At 39.9% G+C, this 26,119-nt stretch overlaps 2 protein-coding genes across 3 annotated transcripts; one reads left to right on the top strand and one right to left on the bottom strand.

The window, feature by feature from the left end:
• Nucleotides 1-205: 205 nt before the first annotated feature.
• On the bottom strand, nucleotides 206-17,525 carry LOC146328541 (cullin-5-like). The gene is made up of 19 exons (XM_084717581.1): nucleotides 17,359-17,525; nucleotides 14,058-14,167; nucleotides 11,355-11,454; nucleotides 10,811-10,987; nucleotides 9,977-10,118; nucleotides 9,245-9,390; nucleotides 8,239-8,319; nucleotides 7,882-7,975; nucleotides 7,168-7,298; nucleotides 6,145-6,252; nucleotides 5,516-5,580; nucleotides 5,208-5,340; nucleotides 4,962-5,093; nucleotides 4,104-4,227; nucleotides 3,705-3,880; nucleotides 3,141-3,302; nucleotides 1,786-1,904; nucleotides 1,461-1,584; nucleotides 206-1,338 (listed from the first exon to the last, which is right to left on the bottom strand). The coding sequence occupies exons 1-19, from the start codon at nucleotides 17,380-17,382 to the stop codon at nucleotides 1,144-1,146; spliced, it is 2,343 nt and encodes a 780-aa protein (XP_084573707.1). The 5' UTR covers nucleotides 17,383-17,525; the 3' UTR covers nucleotides 206-1,143.
• Nucleotides 17,526-18,137: 612 nt separating this feature from the next.
• On the top strand, nucleotides 18,138-25,959 carry LOC146328540 (queuine/queuosine transporter SLC35F2-like). 2 transcript variants are annotated; one of them, XR_014769986.1, is made up of 9 exons: nucleotides 18,138-18,370; nucleotides 18,650-18,825; nucleotides 19,807-19,934; nucleotides 20,158-20,317; nucleotides 21,899-22,055; nucleotides 22,164-22,216; nucleotides 22,671-22,825; nucleotides 23,049-23,258; nucleotides 25,458-25,593. XR_014769986.1 is itself a non-coding variant. In XM_084717584.1 (8 exons), exons 1-8 carry the CDS (start codon nucleotides 18,276-18,278, stop codon nucleotides 25,773-25,775), a joined length of 1,242 nt encoding a protein of 413 aa, XP_084573710.1. In that variant the 5' UTR covers nucleotides 18,138-18,275; the 3' UTR covers nucleotides 25,776-25,959. The 2 variants fall into 2 exon arrangements, 1 of the variants encoding a protein (XP_084573710.1); XM_084717584.1 differs by lacking the exon at nucleotides 23,049-23,258 and having other exon boundaries at nucleotides 25,458-25,959.
• The last annotated feature ends 160 nt before the right edge of the window (nucleotides 25,960-26,119 follow it).

Genomic DNA, 26,119 nt, shown 5'->3' with positions numbered 1-26,119 from the left:
TCTTAAGTGGATTAATGAGGTGAAAATTCATTAATGGAGCTCCAATCTAGTCTAGTCTTTTTGTCACCTGGCCACAATTCTAGACGTGTCCCTCTTTGATGCATTCAGCTGGTATGTAATCTCAGAGCACAGGCCTTGACACGCCAAATAAATAGTTTGCAGTCCCAAAACAGACAAGGGTCTCCACATGAGACCTGATAACTTTACCTGCCACAGGGGGTTAAAAAAACAAACAAACAAACAAAAAAAACCTATAAATCAGCATTTAAATAGTCCCAACCTTTCCAGACACAACCACAAAGTGTGACAGATCCTCCACTGAACAAAAATTAAACAAACAAAAATCATAAAGCAGCATGCTGTTGAAAGTGCGCACACACACACACTCACTCACACACACACACACACACACACACACACACACACACACACACACACACACACACACACACACACAAACATCTAAAAGACCAGATACACACCATGCACTCAAACACACACACACACAATTTGGCAAAATACTCCTCGGTAGTTTAATCTCTCCACCTGTGTCCGCTCCTCCTCGATGGCAGCTTTCACTCGCGGCTTTTTGCATTCCCGGTTCAAAAATAAGACAAACGTAGAAGAGGAGGGATGCAAAATGGCCGCCGCTAAGATGGCTGCTGTGGCGTTAAGTGAAAGCAAAGGATTGATATCAGCTTTGTCCTCCTGTCCCTCCTCACTGCTCCTCCTCCTCCTCCTCCTCCTCCTCCTCCTCTGCAGTCTGTTGCTGATGAAAGTAAGGCAGGAAGTATTTAATTTAATAATGTCACTATTTTTTCTTCTTCTGAGCTGCTGGCACACGGCGCACGCTGCAGTGCCTCTCCTCTGATCGACACTAGAGGGCAGCAGAGACAAACAGACGGTCCGATTCTACGCTCTGATAACACACTGTTGTCTCACAAACACAAAACACATCCACACTTTTGTTGAAAAGGCTCCTCTTCATCCTCCAACACACTCCCTACTTATCGTCACCGCTCTCCTCCTCTTCCTCAGACACATCCTTTTGTTCCTCGTCCCTCTCCTCTCGCAGGATTGTTAAGCGCCGGTCGCAGGACAGGAGTAAAAAACAGAGCAAGAAGGCGCTCCCTCCCTCGCTGCCTATGCCATGTAGATGAAGGTGTTGATGTCCGCCTCGTCCCTCTTTATGTACTTGTGCTCGATGAGCCACTCGATCTGCTCCTTGATCATCTTCTTCTGAGGCAGAAACATGTTCTTCAGGATCTCCACCAGCTCCGTCTGCAGCTGGGCGTTGCTGATTCTCTTCCTCATCTTCATGATTTGGATGATGGCCTCCTGGATGAGAAAACAAGGGGATAAAAAGATCATTTTGAAACTTGAGACCGTCCTATTCCATCTCCTCGACTGACCAATATCAAGTTAAAATCCTTGAAGATGTGTGTGTTATATTTTCATACCTGAGTTCTGAGTATTCTGAGCTGAACGATTCCTTCATTCTCTTCTTCTCTCATTCGCTCTGTGGTCAGCTGCAGCCGACCAATCAGATTAATCTTTCCCCGCTTCTGGACTTTGGAGTTTTTGCTGAGAAAATAACAGACACAAAGACAAAGGCTACCAGTTAACAACATGCGTAGTCGTGGTGTGAAGCAGACCAGAAACTGCTGGTTAATTTGTTTGGGAATGAGAGTACATATATATCCTCACTTTGTCAGGGAAAAAGTATCACTTGCTCTGAGACAGGGAGTATATAACATCTAATTTCTAGAAAACAGCGTAACGTACATGAGTGAGAACTCCTGGTTGACGAAGAAGAGTGTGCTGTCTGTGAAGTCTTTGGGTGAGCTCACTGGAGGGTCATAAGACAACACCTGCCTCTTCAGCTTGGGGAAGGCAACCAGAGACTGCAGAGGAAAAACAAAAGTACAATGTTTTTAAGGTATATTAGTACTTAGGTCATAAATACTGTCAACGTGTTTGTGTTTACTTTCTACAAATGCTACCAGCAAAGTATACTGTCAGTCTGATGCTCTCTGACCCCTCAACTCTCTGACTCTGCATCTGTAATGCTTATAAAAAACTGTGCAACATGTCTGTATTATTGTTTAACTCGTCAGCTTTTGGTTGCCAAAACTGAAAATACAGTGGCCACCTTATATTTTGAGTATTTAAGATACTGTGGAGTTATAAGTCAGGTTAATGATGAAAATGTGACAAAGAAAGTTTAAAAGCTTTATCAAAGTAATCTGTGGTTCTGTGGGATGTGAACTTTGCAGAACAATTATCTGTCTATCACAAAGATGGCGGGACACCTAGCCTCTGAAAACTCCCTCAATCCTGAACCCTTTTGGTTTTCATTCAGGTTCATCTGATTCTTTGTCAGTTGAATTAATTTATACATTTGTTTGTGATGTGTTTTGTGTGTTTTCACCCCACAGTCATCATTGCCTCTCCAGATGTCTGTGCACATGCAACTAACCGCATCAACACACCAGCAGTGTCATCTGGTTCCAGTTTGAACTATAACAGCAAAATTTAAATATCACTAATGCAACAAATATTTTAAAAATATTTATTTGCTGTTTGCTGTCCTTATTTTTCATGTGTTAGAAAGTAGTTGCACTGATGGCAACCAAGGGCCAGAATTAGTTGCTAATGGCACCCTGGAAACCATTACTGTCAAACCCTGTAATTATACACAAAAATTACTGCGTGCTGCCAGAATGGTTCAGCGTATTTCCATGTTTTGTTCTGTAACATCTTCTACTGTCATTTTTGTGGTTCAAAAGAAGTTTTGACCATAGAGATGGTACGTTTATATGAAGGGAGATTTTTCTGATAAACTAAACCAGTCTCTGCATGAAAGCATCAGTGAGGCAGGACACAAATGTATATTAGTGGTACTGATATTTGGCTGCTTTAGGAATGTTCATAAACGGACTGTTGGTGGGTTACGACTAACAAACTTAAAAAAAGAAAACGCCAGAACTAACAGCTAGATGGAGGACAAACTTTCTCAGCTGTGTGGTGCAGGAGGTGCAAAGAATGTATTTAACCCCAGATTAAGATATTTAATCTTAATCCTGTAAATTTATACCAGAATTGTTGGCTGGAAATAAAGCATTTCAAATGTTTCTGACCCAGAGTGTGCGGCGTAGCTCTGCATCAGGCAGCTCTGTGGCCAGTTTTAGGTTCTCAAAGCTGATTCGCTCTCTGGGTCGCTGGTTCCAGGCGAACAGCACGGCCAGCTGGAACGTCGTCACCTCCAGGTCGTACTGACCCACCTCATTTTTAAAGGTGATCTGAGCAGACGGGAGGAGAAACAAAGGAGAAGGCAGAGAGGGTGAGAGATGGCAACACAGTGTTCCTCTGGCAGTTTGGTTTGGCAGCCTGAAAACTGCGGAAAAGAACACATCAAAGAAAATACTCATGTACTCATGTTATTGGATGGTCAAACAGTTTTGGAGAACCAAAGAGATGATGAGAAAAAGACAAAAAGAGACATAAAGAACCAAAATCCAGTGAAGAGGAGAGAAGAAAAGTGTGTTAGGAGAAGGTTGCAAGATAAAGATAAGGGGGAAGAGAAGCAGGAACAAAAGGAAGATTTATCCTAATCACTGCCAAAAGCACTTTCCATGTTCCAAGAGTTAAAAAACTGTTTTTATCTTCATGAGATCTTTCTTTAACTCTTATAGCTCACTCACAATGCCGTTGGACATGAGGTGATGCCAGTGGAGTTTGCGGCCGCTGTGATTCCTCTTGTAGAAGTCTTCCACCTCAGGGATCAGGTCCTCCAGCTCCGTCGGCAGAGAAACAAAAACCTTTTCACTGCTTCGTGACCAAGCTCCGGCGTTAAGGATCTTAATGTTCACACTGTCCGCTGCAGGGAAAGAGGGGAGGAGAGCTCTAATAAGAAAAACATATTCTTACATCAAGAAGCATAAAAATACAGTAAACAACATGTACACACACATACTACATGTTTGGTCTCTTTTGTGTTTCAGAGAATCAAATCCCTCAAAAAAAACTTTTTGGGAGATTTTATTCCCTGAAAGTGTCAAGTTGTGTGTTTGTGTGTATGTGTTTGTGTGTGTGCACGGTACCTGGAAGAGCCAGCTTGTTGTGTTTGTGCATCTCTTTGAAGACCTGATTGAGGTCCTCTGAGACTTTGATGTCCTGAAACATTCTGGCCAGCTTGTTCACATAATCAGCAGGCATTCCTACTTCCTACAACAAGGACACCAGACAACACCAAGGAAGAGAAAAGGGGACGGTGGCACAAAGAAGAAATTAATGCACTGCGTATCTTTTTTCATATGTTTTTCTTTTACGTAGGGACTGAACCAAAATGTTGAGCAACAAACAAAAAGTTTCTGTAGCACAGAGCATCAAAAACTGGTACAAAATTCTTGGTCAGATTTTTCCTTACCAGATATTTTCTCATTTAAATAAGAATATTATAATTTATTATATTATTATGCTGTTTCCTCAGTGGTGGTTTTCTGCAGCACAGCAGAGTAAAAAGCTTTGTGTATCTTGATGGTATGGTGGTGGCGTGCTGTTTTACACAAACTGAGGTAAGAGACAGTCAACTCCTGCTCATCATCTACCAGCTCACTGTTTTTTTCTCTTCCCTTTGTTCCATGTAATATTTAAAACTCTTTCTCTGTGTGAACATTTCTATCTAAGGATAGTTCCACCAACAATGTTCTGCTAACTTGCCAACAAATACATAACATTTCCTGAAGCTGCTTCGCAATAAAACCTCCTGCTGATTTGCTAGTGGAAGGAGTAGCAGGGAGTCTGGTTTGTATTAGCAGGAACAACTCAAGTAAAAATGTGACAGAGCTGAAAGTGCAAGCAGTACTGAAAGAAAACTCTTGAGAATGATTTTGCTTCTGGTACTCTCTGGTATACTCTCTGTCTGCTTGGATACATTATTTAAGAAAAGTGTAACTCACTCTCAGCCACTCCACCATGTTCTCTTCTATCTCACTGTCTGCTGAAATGTCCAGAATCAGGCGTCTGGTCAGGTGAGCTTTGTGGTAACGCATGAACACGTCTTTATTCTGGACGTACTTCAACACCAAGAGCTGCAAGGAGAGAAGATAAAAGAAGGAATTAGTGTGAGAACAGAGGAAAAGGACTCTGAAAATAGATCGCCTAAACGCGAGTCGGGTCGTGTGGCCAACAGGACGGAGACTCACCACTTCTTTGAGTTTGAGCTCGATTTCCTCTGAGGTGAGTTTCTTGCTGAGAGGAGTTTTCCTCAGCAGCATGTCACAGTAGTTTGCCAGTAGCTCAGGACACTTGGACTCAGGCTGAGTCTTCATACCAACACTGGTTGGATAGGGATACACACGCATACACATTTACACACACAAAACATGCACACCACAACAATGTGACAAAATTTAACTGAACAGAAAAGACAATCCTGCATTCTTAGTTTTGAACAGGAACGCCGAGTAATTCCACATGTACAAGAATAAAACAGACAGCTGCAGCTCCTCACCCTTTTTGTTTCATAGGCAGCTCCAGTTTGAAGATTGTGGCGTCATTGACAACAGCTTTGTAAGCCTGCAAGGGAACAGAAAACATGTACAAGTGTTTACCACCACTCATAATAAAGCAGAGGACCGAACAAGTAAGGCTACAACTTAATGTTACATTATCTATTTATCAGTTCCTTATGCATTTGATTTATCAGTATTCATTTAGTCTATAAAAACCCTGAAAATCCAGAAAATAATTTCCCAGAGCCTTGTTCTACCTACACAGTTTCCCTGTTCACACGTACAGACTCACATGTTCATTGTGAAGTGAACTTTAAGTTGTACAAATAACATTTAAAAGCCCAGTACGTATGATTTAGCTGCAATGGTTGTGAAAAATGCAAAAGGCCATATCTAGAGCCAGTGTTTGGTTTGTCTGTTGTGGGTTACTATAGAAACAAAGTGGTGCAACATGGTGCCCTCTGTGGAAGAGGACCTGCATCCTCTGTAGATATAAAATGCTCATTCTAAGGCTGCCAAATTCAACCAACAGATCCCCATGAATCTTACACACTGGACCTTTAAAGTGTTATTTTTCCAGTTATATTTGTTATTTATGCAGTGCTTTGGTGGTTTGGGTAAAACAGACCTTATCTCTTGCAGTGAGGAAGCGAGGGTCGTCCTGGAAGGCCTCCTTTACCAGTTTACTGAAGCGGTTAAACAAAGTCAACAACTGCTCCACATACTTCTCAGAGTCCTGGACAAACATAGACACACACACATTTCAAACGACTGAGCGTGTTGTGCAATCAGCCCTCCAATATTAACTTTGGTCTATTAGTCATATTCATTCACTACATACTGATTGTCCTGTTATCTGTCTCATGTTTGGGCATTCATGAATTTTAGTTGTCGCTGGGCCTCATGCAAGAACATTTTAATATTCTTATTTAAATTTCTTGTACAAACACGCCAGATTCAACAAATGCTTGTACCTTCGGTTAACCGTGTTAATGATCCACCTGTGCATATTTGAGTGCATGTGCATCAGACTTATAAACTTAAATAATTAACACCCCAATAAAAGCATACAAGGCCACACTTCCTGACCCTTAAGTTGGGAAATGAAGAGAAGAATGAACTTCTTCACGAGGTCAGAGTTTGAAATTATGCTTTCAGAGATCAGGAGAGTAAAGTTTATCACTTTAAGGAACCTGCTAAAGCCAAGAAACAGGAAAAACGAGTGCTGTTAAATGTAAAGATGAATAAAAAGATGAAATGGCTCAATATGAAAATAAGCTCCATCCATCACAGAGATGGAGGACAGAATAAGTGTCATAGTGAATGATGTTACGCTGGGATTGATTTTAATGATTGTAATGGAGGATGTTCCCTGGACAGCGACTTCATGAACCTGCATTAGAAAATATACATCCAACACACCTGACAGTAGGTAATACTACATAATTAATGTAATGATGATGTTTCATGTGTAAATTCAGAATTATATTATAATTATATTATTACATAAACTTCAGTTTGGATAACAGCAGACTAACTGCACATGACTCTTCGACAGGTCTGGACCATGTAATCATGACCACATGTATGAACTGAGCATGAAAATGAGGAGATGTGCTAACTAATTGCTGAAGCGTGATTGTGCACGTACAGTAGTGATAGTCTCGGCAGCAGCCACCATGTCTGCTAGTCCAGCATTGATGATATGTTCCTCCAGGTCTTTCAGCATGGGCTCGATCCCACTGGGAACCTTGTCCATCAGTGAAAACATCAAGTGCAGCTCTGCTCCGGGGGAAGAAAATCGGTGTTACGCACACAGGACAAAATGCTTACTGGCTGAATACAACAATTCCTGCACTTACAGATTCGTGGACATCATATATTGATATTAGAGAGAACTGTCAGCTTATTTCACTCCATTTCAACCCGGAGTAGGTGGATTCGCAGGTCTGGACCCATGCAAACTCTGTTGTATCACTACTAGTAACAATACTGATAATAACTATAATTAAATCATTATATAATACTAACAGTAGAACGTTGTAATTGTTCTGCATCACAAAGCCCAACAATACACAGAGATCAACAAAGCCAAAACAGGCAAAGTGTCCTGGGAAAAATGGGACTGTAGCTCACGGGTTGTACGGCTCTACTGGTCCCACTTGGCAGGAAACCAATTAACACTGAGAGAATTTATTTTTATCCACAACATCTAGCTGGTTGATCCACTAGTGACTGCTGATGCCGCTACGTCTAGCAGACATAACAGTTTGCATCTTACAAAACAAATGAGGCTTACTTCATCACACTACATTTAAAAAACAACAACATGCCATTGATGTGACAACAGTACAGCAGTACTCACTGTCTGTCTCGTTGCGTTTGATCATTCCTGGACATTCAGCAAGGATGGTTTCTTTGAATGAGGTCACCAGAGCATTCACACAACACTCCATAAGCTGTGGGAAAACACAGGAAACAAAGACGCAGTATAATGACAGCTTTGAAATAAATAACATCAAATAAATTTAATGAGACTTCTGAGACGCCAGGTGTCAATGTGAATGTGTGTGTGATCTGACAAGATCACCTGAAAATACAGAATATAGATTGAGGAGGCATGAGGGAAATAACTGTTAAAGAAACATGAAACTTAATAATAAACTGATAATAAACGTGAAAAAGAAAACTGCTAGTATTGAAGCTTGCCAAAGAAACTTACTGCTTGAACAGAGTTACATTCACGACGTGTCTCTAGATATCTAAGTGCTCTCTTCTCCTCTTCTCTCAGCTTTGCATCTGCCTGCAGGGAGACACATGAATGAATAAAAGTTATACAAACAACCTTAATGCTATGTGAGGACAATATTTTAATTCACTCCAAAAACAAAACAACTTTTGTCTTGAAAAAAACTACAGACGACAATTTGGAGGAGCGTGATATGATGAGGCAGTTTGCACGGCTGCATGTTTGCAGTGAATTATTCAAGTCTGCTAGCTAGCCTTGACTTAAAGGGATAGTTCACCCAAAAATGAAAATTCAGTAATTATCTACTCACCCTCGTGCTGATTGAAGGTCTGGTTTAGTTTTCTAAGCCCACAAAACACTGCTGGAGTTTCACAGGAAAACAGTATTGCAGATTCTCCCAAACAATTTAAATGAATGGTGACCAGTTTTCAAATGTAAAAAACACAACCAATAAAAAAAAAATAAAATGCCTCAATACTGCCTGTCTGGTGTAATCCAAGTCTCCTAAAGCCCTGACATGCCAAACTGACTTGAAAGACATCATTTATGCCACGTTTTGGTGTGGTGGTGGTGTGATGCACAAGTGAATAGCATTGGGGCTTGATGAGACTTCAGTTACGCCAAACGAGCAGTACGGGACATTTTATGTTTTTATGTTTTATGTTTCTTGTAAAACTCCAGCAGTGTTTTGTGGACACAACCTTCAATCAGCACGAGGCTGAGTAGTTAATGACTGAATTTTCATTTTTGGGTGAACTATCCCTTTAAGAGTGGACCTCTGAATAGATTACAACACAGGACGCTCCATCTGTCTGTTGTGGCCACAAGTTACATACAACTGCTGGCATACTGGGCGAGGTGTCATTCCTCTTCCTTTTATCAGAGTATTTGTTAGTGGGATTCTTGTTCACATTTCAAAGTAACAACATCCTTCATACTAACACTTCTACTTATAATTATAAATATTACTGTGGCTTACATATTTCATGTAGTTCTGGACACCGTTCTGTTGCAGGTATGACGGTGCCTGTGTTCTATAAAACCTCTCTGTGGAGTCCAGGTATGCCTTCTCAAAGTTATCCCTGTAGATCTGCAGCTTGTCCTCTGGGTTCGAACACAGGTTCACTGGTGGGAGAGAAGGATGGAGAATAGGACAAAAAGTGGTCATTACTTCTCATGTTTTTTTCTTAATTTGGTTATCATGCAGTATTCAGTGCATCCATCCCTGGATAATTACAGTAGAACTGCAGAAGTAAGATTTTATTTAAAGTCTGGGTTTATTACTTGGTTACTTGTTTTTTTAGGGTTTTTATATCATTCTGTAGCTTCCCAGTTAGTGTTCAAACCCCTACAATAAAATTTTGGTCTAAGTACATACATTTGAGCATCAAATGTTGTTTTCCTTAGTCTTTCTAAAAATGTTTTCCCACATGACCTGATGTAGGTGTCTATATGATGATACTGCTACATATAAACAGGCTGAGGGAGGAGAGGAAAGGGCATCAACGCTGTAACCTACATAACCACTTTTTGCTAGTGGCTGAGTGGGAGTTTCTGTTTGAAAAACCAAGAAAAGAATGCAGATGGAGTCGTCATTTCAAAGGATGGATTTGAAATCACTGTACCAACTTGTATTTCTGCACACATTAGCAATAACTTGTTCAATCTTTTTTTCTGTGCCCTTCCATATGTTTATTTCTGTCTGTCTTACCATACGACTCTCGTACACCTATGACGAGCTGCGAGTCGAAGGCCTCCCCCTGCCTCTCAGCATGCACCAGCTTCATGGCGCTGTCCTGCAGGCGACTCTTGATGTTGGAAAAGATTGACTCGTTCCACGTGTCCAGCATCAGCTAGAAAAATTAAGGAAATGGCAATAATAAATGAGCATCAAGTTCACCAAATAAAAGTTATAATAATAATAATGAAGTAACATCTCCTACCGTCCAAGAACAGTTAAGCCAAATTTATTAACCAAGTGCTTTTAACAAAACTTCTTCCATCTGCCTGCTGAATCAAATCCACTCACCCACAACTTCCTCTTCTGCAGCATTTTATCTCAAACTGAAATACTCCTCTTCCTCACAGGGATCAAACAAATATGATTCATACTTTTTTCTCTGAAAGGAGGCTTTTTAGGCCAACGGACCCTTTGCTACTCACAACCAGCCAACTCGCGACACTGATAATTTAATGTTTTCCTCCCTGTGAGCCACTTCTCACAACCTCTACGTCTGTTCTGCCTTTTACAATTCCTCTCCTTTTCTATTTCCTCCTGTCTTGTTAACTTGCTTTAGTTGTTATGACTTTAGGTCATTTTGTCTCATGCTCCTCTTACTTTTCTATGTATCTTTTCCCCTCCTGCTTCTCTTAACTATTGTGCAAAATGTTGTTTTCCATCATGGCTTTCTATCTGCCTCTGTTGTTCTCCTCATCTACTTCACCTCCATCTCGCTGCTTCCTCTCGTGTCTCATTCATCATCCTTTTCTGTTTTTTGTGCCTGACCTCTCAGCCTGTGGGTTTTATTCCGCTTCCTCCTCTCACCTTGCGTACGATGCTGTCCTCCATGTTTGCTTTCTTGTTGCTGCCCTGTTTGCCCATCAGCGTGATCTCCAGCTGACAGAAGGGTTTGGGCAGGATGTCGCACTGGGTGAAAAACTTCCTCCACTCGACAATGTAGGCTTTTAACAACGCTGTGTCGTCCTGGTGGCTCAGCACCCGCTGCCATAGCAACAGATGCAAGCAAAAGTTAGAGACTGTGGCTGTGTGAAGGTTTTTTTTTGCTCCAGTTGCACCACAAAGGGTAAAACTGTTTTTAAAGACTGATCTGAAGAGAATCACCTTCAGAAATTAAAAGGGGCTCTTTCATACTGTGTTATAGTTAAATAAATAGATTTTATTTAATCTTTGGTGCATTAAAGATGATGACTGAGATAATAAATGTATTAAGAGTCTTTTCACACACTCTCTCTCTCTCTGCATGTTTCATCTTGTGTTGCTGCATGCACGTCTTAAAAATGCTTAAAACAAACAACAAAAATCAATAAAAAGTTAGCGTATAGTCTAGTCTCATACACAAACTACTTACAGCCTGTGCTTGTTTGATGAAGTCTAGGATGTCCTCTTTGAGGGCTTGGTGAATTTTGGCTGGTCCTTTGTCATCCCATAGACACACAGCATGGACATCTCTGTAGGGCAGACAAGAAGGAAACTGGATATCACTGCAGTTCATTCAAGTTCGTTATTAAATGTGAATGAGAGCGTGTCTAAAACAGTGTATCTGATGTCGACTGTAAGGTGAAGTACATGTGACTGTCAGTAAGGTGATAGTGCAGCCATCCATGTAGACTGCTGCCACTGAAAACAGCAAGGGTTTAAGAGGTTCTGGTACTTCTGGTAATGTAATTTTCAAGAAGCTCATGTTGCCAGGCAACAAATACAGTGTAGAAATTTCTGTGGTATTTCTTTGTATGAAAACTTAAGTCAAGTCTCTGGAGGCTCAAAATAGTTTCAAAATGTAAACATCACATCTTTCGAAAGAATCAAGAGTGGAATCAAGGCACTGAAGAGCACGGCATGTAAGCAAAACCAGAAAGATACGAAGCGTCCATCTCAGAAGAAGCTTTTAATTTCAACCCAACATCATGGACACTGAGGGAGCTGTTCCTTTGTGTGACTTAGTTCAAAGGCCAACGTGCCAACACTGCTGCCTGACAGTAAGGCACATATTTGAATCCTGCCTCAACTTTTTATCTTCTGCGGCTTTTACTCAACTCAAATCCCCACATGGTATACTAGTGCCTTTGAAATGTGATCTGTTTCTCCATAGCTCCTGGAGGAGATGATAAATGGCAACTCAACTGTCCATGTTCCTGTTCCCCTCTTCTCATCCTCTTTCACAAGACCAAAATAAGCAATCACAAACTTCCTCTTCTTAACTATTGTTTTAAAAATTGTTCTAACTTAAATGGATGGCAGCAGTTCACATTACAACACAACAACAGTAGTGAACAATATTGTTAAAATCATATTCAGAGAGATTTGATGAATGACAGACACAGCAGCCAATCAAAATCCACCCAAATTTAAAGGAAATAGCCTGTAACTTATTAAACACTTGTATATCATAATATTAGGCTGCAAACTGCACATTTAAAAAAGGTAATTTTATCCAAGACATGCTGCTAAATGGTCTTAGTGCTGATTGGGTCTCTGAAGTTTATTTGGTTCTTACTGACGTCCCCTTTGATGATCGCCAGGATGCCAACATATCGATGCTGACTCGTACGAACAGTGCAGATAAAATTAGTCTTCAAAAGAGAACAATGATGGATTGTCCTAACCCCTCTTGTCTTTGAAGTCTGTGAACCCCTGTGTTTTTTTTTGTCTAAGCAATGAAAAGCAGTGACAGATCATCAATATCTCTTTCCCTGAGCTGCTGAAAAAGTTGCAGCGTGCAGCTTTAACAGAATATTATTGTTCATCAGCGTGCACGCTCACATCGTTGTTCTTAGAATTGTTGCTACAGTTGCTGTTTTCGGTGTGACTGGCCCTTCACTCTCCACATTTTCCCCTTTGTTATTTAAAGTTATTCAGATAAGTCAAGTCAATTTTATTTCTATAAAAATATCAAAATAATATCAAAAATCACTTTTTTTCCTCAAGGGGCTTTACAACTGGTACAGCAATGAGAACTCTGCAGGTTATTGTAAACACACAGATGTGATCCTCCTCACAGCTGCTAAACTCACCTGATGATGAACCTGATGTGATAAGGCACTGACAGTGTAATTTGTCATTTCTGAAATCAAATTGCTCCTTGTCTGCTTGTATGCCTCCATCGACCAGTCAAGTTGCAGTTTACATCCACGTCTGCCCAGACTCATATTTAGAGAAAATAAAGACTTTGAGGGAGTTTAATAAAATTTATTACGTGCATATTTTTGGCAAAATGGAAGCCATCGCTCTATTGATATGTATGATTCCAGTGAATTATTTCCAGAGAGAAACATGCTGTCTTCACTTTAAGACACTAAGACTTCTCAAGACTGCTTGAGAGCTGAACATTATGATGTAACAGTGAAGTTGACCTTTGACCTTTTGAATATCAGATTTCATCACATCATCATTTTATCCCATTAAATATTTGTGTATAATTCTGTCATGATTAGTGTATGAATTCTTGAGTTATGACCTAAAATGTGTTATCTGAGGTTTAAATCTAATCAGTTCAGGATTGAATCCAAGTTGACATTTGTGCCAAGTTTAGAGAAATTCCTTACATGTAGGGAATATATGTCCTAATAGTTATGTTTCCTGAAAACAAAACGCCTCCAGCCATGACTGTCACCAGAAAACCCTTAGAGTAAAGAAATAGGACTTTTAAAGTTGGTTGCTGAAGTAGCTTTCTATTTTAGGAGGTGGTTGTACATCAAATTGTGGCAGTTAAGCTATGGAAACAAGACACGTTTCCATCCCAGTTTATGAGTGTGACACACCCCACAACAAGCTTACCTACAAATGTATGGTATTGTGTTGGGATTATGTGGAGTACAACACCTGTTGGTGAAAACTAAGATCATCTGTAGAATGTGTGTGTGTGTGTCTGAAATGCACCAAAATAGTTTGCTGTGAGCAGCCTGTTGTTCTATCCTGCTTTCAAAGTTAGGCAACTGTTTTCAGGATTTCAAGCAGCACTAGCAGCAAAACCAGCAGCTGTGTTGATCCTGCACTGGACCACTTCCTTAAATAAGACAAAGAACTACCGGACACAGCAGAGCGCATCTCTTACGAGAACAAGTCGAACCACTGTTGCTTGGTGACGGCCTCCTGTCTGAGCAGCTTGAGAACGATGGGCCGCATCAGATCCCACTTGTCCTCAAACTGCAGGGACCCCTTGTTCTGGAACAGAGATATGGGATGTGTGAGTGGGAGGAAGAAAAGGACAGATGAAAAAGATCAATGGGAAGGGAGGGGTTAGCAGAGAGAAAACAAGAGAGGACAGAGACAGAAATGCAAAATGAACAATGAGATACATAAAGACTCAAGTTAGACCAAGTGCTGGGATCAAGTAGGCTAATTAGATTAACTGCAATAGAACAGCTTTTAATAGCTATAAATAACTTTACATTAACTCTTTGATTAAGTAGTTCTTTTCATGTACCACTTAATATCACTTCTATTATTAAGCTGTATCAGTCTAGATCAGTTTTGGTAACTGGCCACCTTGTAAACTGGCTAAAGTGGGAGCTTTGTATTGAATGGCTGGCTGAAGGTTCACCTTCCAATGGGACAATGACCCAAAGCACACAGCCAAGACCATGCAGGAGTGGCTTGAGGACAACTCTGTGAATGTCCTCGAGTGGCTCAGCAAGAGCCTGGACCAACAGTCCCTATTCAACCTCAGAGTGTCAGAGGATCTGCAGAGAAGCTTGTCACATTATACTCAAGAAGACTTGAGGCTGTAATCGCTGCCAGAGGTGCTTCAACTAAGCACTGAGTTAAGGTTCTGAATACTTATGTCAATGTGATATTTTGTACATTTGCAAAATTCATATAATCTTGTTTTCACTTTGTTATTACGTTGTATTTAATGTAGTGTAAAGGAAATTTGATTTTAAATAACACTGACATAAGATCCCAGAGGCCATCTTTTAATGTCTGCTTTATTCCTCTAAATGGGAAATTTATTCTCACTTTGTACACATTTCCTTGCAGAACTGCAACTAAAAATGATTTGCTTTATTGGCTGATTGATCAGTCTACAATATATTAACTAACGACCTAATAATTTAGCCTATTAAATATCAGCAAATAGTGAAAAATGCCAATTGTAATTTCTAAAATTGCTTATCCAACTGATCCAAAACCAAGGAGATATTCAGTTTATAATTATTTCACAGACAAGCAGCACATCCTCACATTAGAGAAGCTGGAGCCAGACAATGTTTGGCATTTTGCTAAAGAACCCACTTAATTGATTGAACAGTTGGCGCTTCATTTAGCACTACTACTTTCTTGTAATTTCCTGATACTTTAGGGAATAGCGTTCCAACACTTGGCCAATTCACTTAATTCTAAAAATCAATGAATAATCAATGAAAATTAATATTTTTGGTATATTTAAGCTGCTGGAGAGGCTAAGATATATGAGAACTTAATGTAAGAAGAGTATTTTCCATTATTTAAAAAAAAATAAATAACAGGAACATGACAATAACAACACCAGGAATAAATAATAGTAAAAAAACAACAGTTTAAAACTGTATCAAAACCTTGCTTCTCTGCAGGTTTAGACAATTATGGTGCACATAACACAAATTTGTAATAATGGAAGTGAAGGGTCGGTGGTATTGAAAAGCATCAATGACCCATTATTGTATACAGCACCTATTTCAACAAATTATCAGTGAAAAAACACAGGTGTATCTTAAACAGGGTACTGTGGGTGGTAGGTTAAAATATAACTATGGTATGTCGGGGGGCACCATGATATTAGGGCTCTTATGGTTACCTTAGGTGCATATGTGCATGTATTGCACAAACTGCGTAATTGATGATGGAAAAAAAATCTGTCCGTGCACTCGCCTGTGTGTATCTGTATCAATCATCAAAAGTATCAGGACAACTTAATTTGTGTTATTAAATCTGCCTGTTTCTGACGTATTTGTCTCCCCTCACCATTTGTCATTGCCAGCAAAATCTTCCCTCCTTTAAAACTATTTGCTCCATAAGTCAGTCATAGAATACAGAACAGAATGAGGTATAAACAAACAATATTTATTGAATAGAAAAGTCTCTATAGAACCTTAATGTTAACATTAACACAAATAATAAATTGTAGAAACTATAAAATGTAGAAAGTGGCAAAATATAACACTGAGCTTTGGCTGTGCTGCTTAGTAATCATCCAGTAATTATCCAGTCTTCACAATGTTATACAGTTAGCTATACAATATAAACATAGGCCTAAAGGTTTGGCTGCAGCTTTGTCTTAAAATAGTAAAATAAAAAACATGTCTGGCGCGCCTAGATTTCCTTTTATACATATTCAAATATAATACAGCTTACTATTTATGCTATAGCTTGGCTTGATGGTTATTATTTACTGAAAGTTGTGCATCCGTGTTGCCCAGTATGCCCAGTTAATCAACATTTTAAATCCAATATTTAATCAACAGTCATTATCAATATATTTCTTTTCAATCTTGCATTAGTTCAGAGTTATAAGTATTTTTTATAACGTTATGAAGAGTTGGATAGCGGTCTGCGTCCACCTGCCTGGTCTCCTGATACTGACATTTAGTCGTGGCCAAATAGAGTGTCAAAGTGTCAGATGGGGGGGGGCGGCTGCCTGTCAAAACGACCTCTCTTGCTAGCATATAAAGCTAGCTGCTGAGTGGCTAAAGGTTAATTATTTTATTGGATAATCATGTCGAGGCAAGCCGTGAAAAGTCTACTCCGCTGACAGAAGTCATTAACTGATAGATGATACTTGACAGGGCCTTGTGTGTATTTAGCAGGTTCATGTTGAGAGGAGATTGCTTTGCCGTGTGTTTGCTAATCAAAATAAAGGCGTTAGCATGTTAGCAACAATTAGCCAAAAGAAAGAACTTTACAGTTCTGTTGCGAACGAGAAGACGAGACACCGTTATCTTGCGTCGAAGTTTGTCTCCCCTTCGGACCGGGTTCCCCATGTTCCCCAATATTGGGTTTAGGGTTTGATACGGGTCTTGTTAGGTGATGGTTCGTAGTGCCCGAGATGCCTGACTGGGGTAACGGCTAAGGTCGGGTTTGTTTAAGAACCACAGAAGAAGACAGGTTGGGGTTCGGACTGGTTCTGTTCGCGACAGGGGGGAATAAATCGTTGGGGAAACAGACTCTGACAGAACACCGGGACTTCAACAACGACAACGGTGGACACTGTGACTTCAGGCGCACCTATTTGTGCATTTATTTAATATATTTACACTATTAGAGGATATATACATATGTCCAAATAGTACAAATATATAACTGCACTCTATATGAAAACGGAGAGTTTATATCTGCTCGCAAATACGGGATATACGATATATTCAAGTGCTTCTTACCTTTAACAAATTAGACGTCGCCATGTTTCTTCAACTTATCACCTCGCAGAATCTCGCGAGACAGGTACTACAGCTGGCTCAGGATTAGGTCATAGTAACTCTGCTCTGCACACTGAATTCTCTCTGTCATGGCTAAAAATCCCACAGATTAGTTACAACTTTTTGTAGTGCACAGGCCTGTATTGATGATATTTTATCAAAGAAGGTTTTACACATCATCTTTATATTTTTACTTGTGTATGGCCCTCTATAGTACAGTATTACTTTTAGGTAACATGCATTTTTGATCCTTTACATTCACACAATATCATCCTCAATTATGGTGCAGTTTAAAAAAAGAGGCAGGGCTTTATAAGGAAACTAATATTAGTGTTTTATTTTGTCACGTGACTCTCTGGAGTTAATGTTGAATTCCATATTTGCTGCAGCTTTATTTTTTGTAATTAATTGATTTTTTAGATTTTTATTTTACATCTTTATCTGAAAAGTAGCAGTGAAATAAATGGAATTAAAAGTGCAGTTACATCTGAATTGCTGTGGAATATAAGTATAAAGTAGTTTAAAATGGAAACTCAAGTAAAGTAATATTACCTCAGTACTTGAGTAAATGTAGTTAGTAAAAAACACAATGATGAAGCACTTTCCCTCTGACACAAGTTGTTATCTCATCGGCAGATAACAGCTGAGAGTGAAAACGGGAGGAACCAAAGTGATGACTTCTTTAAATGTATCTTTCATCATCAGTTCTTATCTGGCGGTCTTCAACACATCATACACACTCACACAGATAAGTGAATGAGCAATCTTTGCCCTCTGAGTCGGTTAATCATTCAGCTCCGGAACAATTGGGAAGTAAAGGGTTTAACTTCTTGGCACAGTTAAAACTCAGAGGATTCCTCCGTCACTGGTGTGGAAACATGGAGTCTGAGGATGCAGCCAGAGACATGAGAAACCAAAGCACGGGCCTCGTGATGAGGATCAAGAAGTTCAACCTCAAGGAAGTTTTCACCTGGTGAGTGGACAGAGGACACGAGAGGACAAGAAGCATGTTAGTCTAAAACTTTATTTGTAACTTTGGAGCTGAGATTTCTCAGCATGTAGTCAGCGGTCTGTTACAAACAGCGGTAAAGTCTTTTTCAAATAACGGTCTTCACATCTGACTCTTGGCAAAAAAAAAAAGCAAATATGAATAACTGATATGTTCTCAAGTATGTTTAAGGTGAGTGATATGGAAAATATTATTAATAAAAAAAAAAGTGCTTTAAAGATCCGTCATTCTTGTTTCTCTCAGGCAGTTGGCCAGGACTCTGGCCATGGGTCAGGGCCTGGCTGCACTCATCTGTGGGACGGCCATCACCTCCCAGTACCTGGCCACCAGCTTCAACGTGAACACACCCATGCTGCAGAGCTTTTTTAACTACACCCTGCTGTGTGTCACCTACACTACCATGCTGCTCTGCAGAACAGGTAACACTGCCGCTGTAGGTCTGAACACCTGAGATAACACCTGCAACATAAGAGTAATGTTTTTATTTTACTTTTAGTCTTGGGCATAGGTTTCCTTTCAACACTGGAGAAGACACATTAAGTGAAGGGGTGCGGGGATCCTCCTTTAAGAAATTTACTGCATTCTAGTGATTTTTATCAACCAGTCAGTGCCTTTGCTACAACAATTTATGGTGAAAATGTGTTTTCTAAGTAAAGGAAAACACAAAATTCAGGTGCCAGGAGACAATTTAAAATACAATGAAATATAATTCAGATTTGTTAAAATTAAAGTCCACTGCTACTTCCACATTTTTATTTCATGCCACTTTATACAGCTCCTCCAAATCAATTCATAAAGATATATTGTACTTTTTACTCATTTTTGACAGCTTTAGCTACTAGCTACTTTACACGTTAGGATTTCATTTGCAAAACATGTAAAATATGAAGAATTGGTATAACTAAAACTACTACAATAACATATAAAATACTTAAAATTAGCTCCAACTCATCAGTGCATCAGCAATAATATTACAATCACCTTTACATTTCATACACATATTCTATTGATATAGTATATATAATAACACAACACTCACTAGGGTAATTTTTTACATTAAGTTACTTTACTTTTAATACTTAATACTTTCACCAAAGTAAAATCAACATTTTTACAGCTTGGTGTTACACTTAAGCAAAGGATCTGAGTACCACTAACATGCATACACAAATTTATACAACTTAGTGTGTAGATCACATTATAAATTTAAATTTGTGGGTCATTGGGAAAGTTAATATGCCAGTTTTTCTATCAAATGAATGGAAAAAAACAAAGATAGTAGCTGTAACCCATGTGGCCACAGGGAGCAGCAGTGATTCAGCTGTCAAACTGTCCTCAGACTTGGTGAAACAAACAAATGTCAATACTGAAGTTCAGGGGTGTCCCCCTTTAAAACGTAGGGGATGGCAATATTTTACAGATCCTGAAGAGGAGATGGTGGAAGTACCTCCTGCTGGGACTGGTGGACGTGGAAGCCAACTACACTGTGGTTAAAGCCTACCAGTACACCACCCTCACCAGTATACAGGTGAGTACAGGCTGTGTTTGCTTGTGTGGATTTCATATTTGGAGTTTTTGTCTTTAAACACTTGATTTATTGAGTTTAGTGAACTCTCAGCAGTACATTCATTTAGCTCATTATTTAGTCTGAAGAACTTGTGTTTATAAATTCTAGAAAATCTTTGAATGAAGTGTGTGTGTTTTTGTACTTATTTATATTTGTGTTTATTTAAATGCGTTTCTGTCTCCAGCTCCTGGACTGCTTTGTGATCCCGGTCCTGATGCTTCTGTCCTGGTGGATTTTGAAGACGCGCTACAGGCTGGTCCACTATGTAGCCGTCTGCATCTGTCTCCTCGGGGTGGGGGCCATGGTGGGGGCCGACCTGCTGGCTGGACGAGACCAGGGCTCCAGTAAGACCTTCCTCCAAGTGTTTTACTCACTCAGTGACTTCATCAATGCCCCAGGCTGTAATTACCAGCCATAGCAGCATGACAGTCCTCCTCAAAGTGAAGCCAAAACATCTAAAAATCCTGCCCGTGTGTTCACTATCATGGTTTCTGTGATTTTAGGTAGTTCTTATCATGCTGATGTTTGTTCAGGTGTTCATTTTTCTAATCAGTTTGATGTTAATTAGGTATTTGATGATATAAAAACAGAGTTGCCATGATTGACAGTACAGCTCTGCTGCGCTCACTACTGAATCAGCTTACTATTTGTGTGTGTGTGTGTGTGTGTGTGTGTGTGTGTGTGTGTGTGTGTGTGTACGTGTGCGCGTCATCATGCCAAAATGTGGTCCTGTAGACAGGTACAACAGACACAGTTTTGGGTACTTTGCAGGTGCTTATACTATGTGTCTCTCTGTGGAAAGATTTTGTCAACAACGAAACATCACAGGTGTGTAGCTGAGATCAAATTGAAGGCCGAGGAGGTGCCCAGGTAGCTCAGGTGGTAGAGCGTGCGCCCCATTTACCGAGGCTGTGAGTCCTCTGCAGTGGCCATGGGTTTGACTTCAGCTTCTCCCGCTTACCTGTCCTCATTTCAGCTGTCCTATCAGATTAAAAGCATAAAAGGCCAAAAAACCAAACAAATTTGAAGGCCGAGTTCAAAGATGGGTTTGGTCCAAACACTCAAACAATTTCCATCATTCATTTGAAACATTCCCATACATTCTCATCACCATAGGTAAAATTCTATGTGAGTCTATGTGTGTCTTCATGGCAAAAAGTGATCCCGGAAGCGTTGTCTGTAGCAGGAACAACCACAGAGGTGGTTTTGAGTATTTTGACAAATGTTTACATGTCTGTCTGTGGACAAATTCTGTTTGTTTGTTTTCTGCGATAATGTCACAACCATTGACATAAAATAAGATGGACTCTGCACACCCCACTTCCTCCCACTGGACAAAACTGAAGCCAAAATACCCTGGATATGAGTGTTGACATCTTGCAGCAGTGACGTTATTTGGAGCCAGAGTCTGCACAGTAGTGATCAGGGTGACAGCCATGCCTTTGAGTTTCTGCTTATACAGCAGGCTGACTTAATAGCGAGCAGAGCTCAGCTGTCAATCATGGAATGAAACCATCTTTTCATAGCATCAAATAACTAATAAAAACCAAAGTGATCAGATAAAAAACACTTAAACAAAGATCAGCATGTTCAGAACTAACTACAATGACAAAAAACATTTTTGGGAAAAATTTATTTGCTGTATACTTTAGTATTTATGATCCATACTGCAGCCAGCCACCAGGGGGCAATCTAGAGACATTTCAGTGCTACTTTTGGGGGGAGCTTTCATGTTGTCCATTTCTAATACAAGTGTACAAGATACAGTCGCTAAACTTTACAGGTGTGTAGTTGAGATTAAATTGAAGGCTTAGTTGTTCATGTACAGACAAACAAGCTAATGCTGTGCTACCGTCAGGCCAATCAGTATAATTGTAAAAGTGTTGGACAACAGCTCTGATACTGTGGGTGTCCTCTGTCTTCAGCCTCAAACGTCTTGTTAGGTGACGGTTTGGTGCTGATCAGCGCCACGCTGTACGGAGTGTCTAATGTGTGTCAGGAATACACAGTGAAGAACCTGAGCAGAGTGGAGTTCCTGGGGATGGTCGGCCTGTTCGGCACAATCATCAGCACCATACAGATGTAAGTAGGGGTGTGTGTGTGAGTGTGTGTGTGTGTCTATGAGATCAGTCTTATGACTCATTCAACATTGTCATTAATCTGGTGTTACTGTTGTTTTCCTTTAACCAGGGTGGTCCTGGAGCGGAATGAAGTTGCTGCCATCCAGTGGAGCTGGCAAGTTGGTCAGTATTCATCTCACCCACAAACTTTTTGAAAACAAAACCTGAATAAGGCAGAATAAGGCAACCATTATGAGATCTGTTCTCTCCTGATAGATTCAGATATAAAATGCTTGAAGTCTTCTTTGTAGTCGCAGCTTTTCTCCGGACTAAACTGAAAAGTTAATCAGCAATTTCCCATGTGAAAGGGTCAGTAGATAATCTGATTAAATCCATCCCGTTTACATCACAGGACCAGAGGAACCAAAACATAAATGCACTATAAATCAACCAGTATTTAAAGCTGCATTAAACATCTGTGGTCACTGAGAGATAGAAGAACTCCAAACCAAACTCAGATATATTGTGATTTATCAAGTTGTTGTTTTCAGCATTTGGGGAATTTATATATATATTTATATATATATAATTTGTTAACATTTGAATTGAACTAACAGTCAGGCGTCTCTCCTCTCAGGGCTCCTTTTCTCTGGTTATGCGTTGTGTATGTACGCTCTGTACAGCTGTATGCCCATAGTGATGAAGCTGAGCAGCGCCACCTCCGTCAACCTCTCCCTGCTCACCGCTGACCTCTTCAGCCTCTTCTGTGGGATCTTCCTCTTCCAGTATAATGTGAGCAGACACACACACGCACACACACACACACACACACACACACACACACACACACACACACACACACACACACACACATAGAAACACAGAAACATAGGGTTAAAGGATTACTCTGCAGCAAATCTGCATGTTCCATGAAAAGACCAGAACCAGCACTGAATGTGTCTATACACTAAATATTGTGCGTCTATCTAAAGTCTGATTTATCTCTGTGTCATAGAGCTGCAGTGTTGTCCAAAAACACATCAGAAACACTGTAGATTATTTTGACTCAGTCCCACACGCCGTCCTGCTTCACAGAATAGTCACTAGAGCACCAAACGTGGATTAAACCACCGCCGAAAATAATCCCCTCACAAATGCACTACTTGACAGCAGCAGAAAATGGCCATGCTCGAAATGATTTCTTCTAATGCCACAATATGATGAGGTAATTATTTTCTTATCTTGAGATTACAAAGTTTTCTTGTGATAACAGATTAATCATAATAAATTGTTTTGTTATCTCAAGAAATCTGCCTTTTTTTTATTAGAAAAATTAACCCATGTTCATGAGAAAGCAAACTTCGTTATCTCAAAATAATTGACTTGTGATATTAAGATAACAGCATCAAAGAAATAATTGCAAGCTGTTCTCTGCCTCTGTGCTATTTCCAACTGTTTGATTAATGTTTGTTAAAAAAAAACAAAACCTGCAAAGCCCAGCTGTTTTAGGAAATTATTTTAAAATGAAATTATATCATTGTGACCCTAATACTTTACATTTTCCATAGGAACCAATGGCCTTCAGGCTGAGAGCCACAGACAGACGGGGTAAAGTGGAGAGTATTGAGAGACAGAGTGATGCATTGCTAGTTTTAGCATTTTCAGTTAAGATGCTTAACTCAAGGCACTTTCCTTGTAGTTCAGGTTCCTTTACTGCATGATACACACTCATAATGTTTTGTGACGCCCCACTTCCTGGGTCACAGTGACCTGCTGTATGTTAGAGTGACACGGCCGTCTTAATAAACAATAGTAAAGGTCAAGGTGTACTTTCAGTGCCATGTGTTTTAACACAGCTGCATGCATGTACACATTTTATAAACCCATGAGTCCAAAGTCCTTTGAATGAATGACTTTTAACCCAAACAGGATATTACATTATGTGCTGAAAATAATACTTGCAATCATTTACCCTGGTTTTTCCTCTGCGTCCCTGGCATGAGCCGCTCACTAAACCAGTGAAACGTCATTTACTTAAGTGAAGTACGTGAGTCTTGTCATTATGTGCTACTTTCTATGTCTACGCCACTTCATTTGCAGATTAAAGATGTTTTAAAACATATAAAAAATGCTCTGCTTTGAATAATAATTTGCTTCGGTTATGCATACACTGTATTTTTATTACCTTCTAAAATTTTTCTCATTGTCGTCTCCCACACTGAAAAAGGATGAATATGAACATGCAAATATTGTTCATTTCAAAAGTAGCACTACTGGACAAAAACAGTTTCTTATATCACTGAAAAGTCAATTTTCTGTGTATGTGCACTGAAAGTTTCAAGTTTACACAGTTTTATAGGGTGTTATAGTGAGTTACGGCTCATCGTTTTGCTGCCTGGCCCACAACTTTACAGTCTAGGTTCACTCTCACCACTCTCATTTTGGCAGCAGTTGAGAAATTTTGCAGGTAAAAAGACAGTTTTTTCCCTCAGGAGCTGGCAGAGAACAAAACAGACCTGAAAGACGGTGAAAATTGGATGTATTCATCAGGTTACCACAAACTGGACTCCAAATAAATAATAATGTTGCTCTGTAATGGCTGGATATTTAAATAAGAAACAGTTTGCCAACAAGTTCAACACAACAACTTAAAGGGTGATGATATCACCATATATTGTGTTTATAGTTCGTCTCTGCTGCTCCCAAGTGGCCAAAAACATGAATTATTTAAAGGTAGAATGATTAGGATTTTCCTAAAAGCAAAGTATTGACTCATAAAATAATCCCTCTCATCATGAATGACTTCCTAGAAGTGTGTGGTGGTGTCTGTATCTGCAGAGACCCTGCCCTCTGCATGTATTTTCCTCTTTTGCTGTATTATATATATATGTTTCTGGGCATCAACCTGTGGACTGTGGGTGTTTAGCCGCCTGCCAATAACAGTGAGCAGGGTGTGAGGGCAGGACTCTCTAATAATGTAGCAACCAGGTGCCAGATTGTGATCGAGCATCTGAGAGGAGCCGCTGAATAAAAGACAACTTTGAATGTTATGCTGCCTTTAAAGTCTGTGTAAAGGAAAAATTGAGTTTATCTTCTTAACACATTATATGTTAGAAAAAAGTTGCTGCAAATGTGACAAAACTGAAAACTATGTAGTACTGAATTCTGACGTACCCTCAGCGACTCTCTCAGTCCACATCAGCCCTGCAGTTCACTTCAGCTCACTTCAGTTCCAACAACTGACACAGGGAAAAGAAAAATTACCAACCTGTCACCGTCTTCTGGCTCTGGTGGCTCAAACATGTCTGGACATGTCCAATAAAGCAGCTTTTTCAGGTCGTAGTGGTGTTTGACACTTAGGCAGCAGGCTGCACCTTTGTTCATATGATTAAAGTTAACCTGTTCACTCTCTGCCCTGCCTCAGTTCTCTGGACTCTACCTGGTCTCGCTGGTGGTCATCCTCATTGGCTTCATCACCTTCAATGCTGTGCCAACACCTGTCAACCACACTGACCCCGACACCTCCTCTTCCTCCTCCATCTGCGAGGAAGACGATCCTGTGGCCACTCAGAGTGACATCACCAACCAGGAAGTGGCTGTGAGGATCACCGCTGAGGAGGAGGAAGAAAAGCGGCAGGGGGATGGAGACATGGAGACGAGGAAGAGGGCTTCAGGGCAGTGTCTCAGACGAGGGAACAATGATGGGGATGTTGTTGCTGTTGGACGCAGCACTAAAATGTGAAATGCAGCACACACTGTCAATATGTCATATATATTTTTAAACACGTTTATTTATTGAGTTTTGGTTTTATACAATAGCACACAGTACATAAAGAAATGCACTATACAGAAATGAATAAGAACAGAAGGAAAATAAAAGTGCAAACACAAATAAAAATAAATTAAAACAAATTGTACAAATCTCACCCACTCGTTCTTTAACTATATTTACAGCTGTTTTTTATTGTTCTCTCACATCCTTCTATTACAGATGTGAAGTCTTCACCTTGTAGGTTGTTATCCCTACGTGTTGTAATGTATTATTGATCATTTTGACTTTGGCAGGACAGCCACTTAATACAGTAA

Source organism: Lutjanus erythropterus, chromosome 4 (genome assembly GCF_056507025.1).
Source record: "Lutjanus erythropterus isolate fLutEry1 chromosome 4, fLutEry1.hap2, whole genome shotgun sequence".
Lineage (NCBI taxonomy): Eukaryota > Metazoa > Chordata > Actinopteri > Lutjaniformes > Lutjanidae > Lutjanus > Lutjanus erythropterus.
This window is presented reverse-complemented; position numbering and strand designations above follow the sequence as displayed.